Source organism: Galeopterus variegatus, unplaced genomic scaffold (assembly GCF_000696425.1).
Source record: "Galeopterus variegatus unplaced genomic scaffold, G_variegatus-3.0.2 Scaffold5445, whole genome shotgun sequence".
NCBI lineage: Eukaryota > Metazoa > Chordata > Mammalia > Dermoptera > Cynocephalidae > Galeopterus > Galeopterus variegatus.
The window spans coordinates 79,174-83,285 of NW_007731556.1; the positions used below are offsets into that span (position 1 = coordinate 79,174).

The following is a 4,112-nucleotide window of genomic DNA, read 5'->3' on the forward strand; positions in this document are numbered from 1 at the left end:
TTCACTGGAACCAGAGAGAATTCAAACACAAAATAAAGTATATGTATGTATGACATTTCAAATGTGTATGGGGGGAGGATATAAATACCAGCTAACAACTGGCTAGCCCTTTGGGGAGAAAAAAAGTTAAAATACCTAAATCCATCCATCAAAATAATTCCAGATAGGGCAAAAAAAAAAAAAAAGTTTTTTTTAATAAAACTGTAAAAGAGAAATACAGGATAAGATTTACATAATCTTACGGTGGGATAACCCTTCTAAACATGATCCTAGGGCTAGAAGGCAAAAAGGAAAAGATTATCCATTTTTAATCTTTTTTATTTTTTTTGTCATTTTTAATGAATTTTTCCCTGTGCACGAGAAATAACTGAAGTCAAAAGATACATTTTACTTTATACATAGTAGTTAAAAGTAATGCAAACATCACATGACACTTTCAGTGAAAGTTACATTTCCAATTACAAATCAAAAATGCATATTAGGGTTTCTTTATGGGAGGAACTGAGAAGGACGTCTTAGGTAAAAAGCACTTTCCTGGCATTACTACACTGATCCTTCAGGCTGCACAAAGATCAACGTCATATACAGTCAATCTGCAAATGGTGACACAATGTTACACTGTAAATTTTCTGTACAATTAAATGTATACTTAGAGATACCAGGATAAACATTTCTACTATTTTAACTGAACTTGCCTAGCCAACATTTGCACTGAGTTTATTAAAGATGCTGTAAGATTCTACAAATCTGAGACATATCTAGCTCCAGAAATATTTCTAATAGTCTTTCTCATTTTGTTATACATATTCTGCTCAGAGAAGCTACTGTAATATTTCTAGATGTACAGTTCCAATTGTGCTTACTGTACTGTGTACAAATATAGCAAAAAAGATCAACGAATGGTATAAATCTTACAGCATTTTGCTAGCAAAAATACATGCCAAAGTCACAATAAGCAATATTGTACCACAAATTAGAGAGCTTCAAATAATTTGCTTTTTATTATCTTCATTCTACATTAAATTACTATCATAGACTAATGTTTAAAATGCAAATAAATTGGACATCTGTGACAAAACTTGTTCACCCAACTGTGGAGGCTGATACCTGTTTCCAAAAATCACAATAAATGCAGAATAAAGAGTAGTGTTTGCATGCAACACCTTTAAGTGAAACAGCATTGATTCCCACCTTTCAAGACAGAGAAGGAAAGAAACCAAAGGAAGGAAAGAGGAGGAGGAAGGAAACAAAGACGGAGGGAGGAAGGGAGGAAAGTAGGAAGGGAGGGACTCTACCATAAAATGCATCATATTAGATTTATAACTAGACAGATTGAAAAGAATCAAAATGAAAGTAAAGCACAATTGTGTGTGTTTAAAGATTTAAGAGCCATTATCAAAAATAAGATAGATTTTTTTCAAGATACAGAAACGTAATTATGATGGCTGGGAGCCCAGCAGCCTCTCAATGGCTGCATTGATGTCGCCTCCTGTTGCTATTAGGGCCTGCAAGTTTGCTTCACGGTTTAAGAACCCCATTGCGTTGAGCTGTTCCAGTTGTTGCTGAAATCTGACTTCTGGATTCAGCAGCTGTGGAGGATTTGCTCCAGCCAGAGCCTGCACCATTTGCTGAATGAACTGCTGGCTGGGTCCAGATTCTGATGTTGGACTTGTAGTCTCACTGGATGTAGAGCTGGATATGGTGGGCCCAGTAGGGCCACCAGAGCTGGTGGAGCCTGGTGGGCCTGCAGGGCCAGTGGGTCCTATGGGCCCAATGGGGCCTATGGGGGTAAAAGGGACTATAGGGCCTATGGGACCTATGGGAGTGACTGGGCCTACAGGACCTATGGCAGTTCCCAGCACCCCCACCCCCACACCTGGAGTGAAGCTTGGAATGAGGCCAGGTGCTTCAGTGGCTAATGTTTGCAGGCCCTGCTGGATCTGCATTAAAGCCTGCATTGCTCTTGGGTTTGACATGGCTGATAGTGTGTCTGGATTCTGCATCTGCTGCAGGAAAGCTGGGAGCTGTGGACGCATCTGCTCCTGCAGCTGAGGATTTGCAGTAAACAGCGGGCTATTCAGCATCATCTGTGCAGCCAAATCCGGATTCTGGCTCAGCGACTGCATCATGCTTCTCATGTAGGGAGCAGACAGCATATTCTGAATCAGCTGGGGGTTTTCAGTTATCTGCTGCAGCAGGCTCTGCATTCCTGGGGTACTGAAGACGCTGGCAACATAATTAGCTGCAGCCACAGTGTTCCCAGTAGCACTGCTGGAGCTACTGCCAGACCCACTGCCACCGCTCGTGGTCGTACTGGTGGTTGCAGAACTCTGGGTAGCTGGTGGTGGCGCCCAGGGGTTGGGTAGTGGATCTCGATTTTCTGTGCGGGAAGGCTGAGTACCTTCCCCAGAAGAGGAACTGCTCCCAACTGAGGCAAACGGATTACCCCCAAACTGCTCTTGTGCGGCATTCAGCATTGGTTCTTGAATGTCAGTGTACATGCGCCTTAGAGCATTATAGCCACCTGGGATGCTTTCGAGATTGCTAAGAGCAAGGTCTTGATTTCTCATCATCTCTTGCATCATGGCTGGATTCCTGGCGATTTCGAGGGTCTGCCTCATTATATCTGGGTTGTTGAGCAGGTGACTGATTTCTGGGTTTCTCTGAATCAATTGCTGCATCTGTGGATTGGCCATAATGAGCTGCCTCATCAGATCGGGATTCGAAAGCATGCTCTGAACAAAGGGATTTTCCATGATTTGGATCATCATCTCAGGGCTGGCCATAAGCTGCTGCTGCATCTGGCTCTGGAGCTCAGAGAAGTTGGTTGAGCTCAAGCCCAGGCTGCTAAGGCCCGCAAGTCCTCCCAGGCTCCCCAACCCAAATGGGTTGCTATTTGTGGAAATAGGTGTGGAGTTACTCCTGGGAGTTGACGCCGAGGTAGTATTAGTTCCCGCGGCATTGCTAGGCTGCGTGGACTGGCCCTGAGGTCGGTTCTGGCTTTTGATGACAAGGTGAACAGTCAGTCCATCATGGATGCCATGCTGGATCAAGGTATCCTGATCTTTTAAGATTTTTCCAGCAAAAATCAGCACTAGCTGGTCGGTTTGGGATTTGAAGCGTTTTGAAATCGCTTCCTTAAACTGCTGGACCGAGCTATTCTCGGGCACCGCGAACTCCTCTTTCTCTTTGGGGGTCTTCACAGTGACTTTGATGATTTTGGGTTCAGCCGGGGCAGCAGCAGGGCCTTGGGCCGCGGCAGGGCCGCGGGAGGGGCGCGGGGGGCCGCTGCTTTCGCCGTTCTCAGCCATGGCGGCCGCGGTGACGCAGACGGGCAGGGAAGGCGCGGGCGGGCAAGAGAGCGAGGAAAGGAGGAAGGAAGGAGACGCCGCCGAAGCGGGCTGGGTCGGGTCGGGCCGGGCGGGGAGCACGGAGCACGGTACCTCTGTGAAGAAGACTGCGGTTCCCTGGTCCTCCGGTGGACAGAGGGATCGGCGTAGGCCGCAGGCTGAAGTCTACGCGCACAGGTCTCTGGGCCTCCTCCTCCGCCGCCGCCTTATGATCCGACCGCGCGCACTCTCAGCAACTCTCGCAGCTGCTCCGCCCGCTTCTCTCCGCCCCTTCCCCTCCCCCAGCTCCGAGCTCGTCTCCCCGCCCCCCTCTGCTGACGCGTCGCCAGGCCCAGATTGATAGATTTGACTCGATCGAAATTAAAAACTTCTGCACTTCGAAGAAAAGACGGGAGACAGGGAGAGAGAAACAGAGGAAGAGAGAGAAGCGGAGAGATAAAGAACAGAAGAGGCGAGTCTGAAAAGGAGGGAGGGAAAGGGAGGAGGGAGACGCAGCCACCTCTGTAAACGACAATAAAAGACCAATGGAGACTATATATTAGCAGTCTGTAAGGCAGTGAAAGCCTGAATCGAACCGATCCCGTGTAAAAGAAAAATGAATAATAAAGAACTCTGACGAAGCAGAAAGGAAAGAGGAACACCTCCAATGCGGGAAGGAGAGAAGACAGGGCAGAAGCGTGCATTTAAAAACGTTTTATTAAAAATTATTTTATTATTTTATTTTATTTTTTATTTTTATTGAATCAAAATTGTTTATACGTA

At 46.3% G+C, this 4,112-nt stretch overlaps 1 protein-coding gene across 1 annotated transcript; it reads right to left on the reverse strand.

The window, feature by feature from the left end:
- Positions 1-300: 300 nt before the first annotated feature.
- Positions 301-3,556, reverse strand: UBQLN2 (ubiquilin 2). The gene has a single exon (XM_008589431.1). It carries the CDS (start codon positions 3,309-3,311, stop codon positions 1,437-1,439), a length of 1,875 nt encoding a protein of 624 aa, XP_008587653.1. The 5' UTR covers positions 3,312-3,556; the 3' UTR covers positions 301-1,436.
- Between the last annotated feature and the right edge of the window lie 556 nt (positions 3,557-4,112).

Coding starts and splice junctions, on each gene's coding strand:
- UBQLN2 (XM_008589431.1), bottom strand. CDS start 3,311: ATGGCTGAGAACGGCGAAAGCAGCGGCCCCCCGCGCCCCTCCCGCGGC.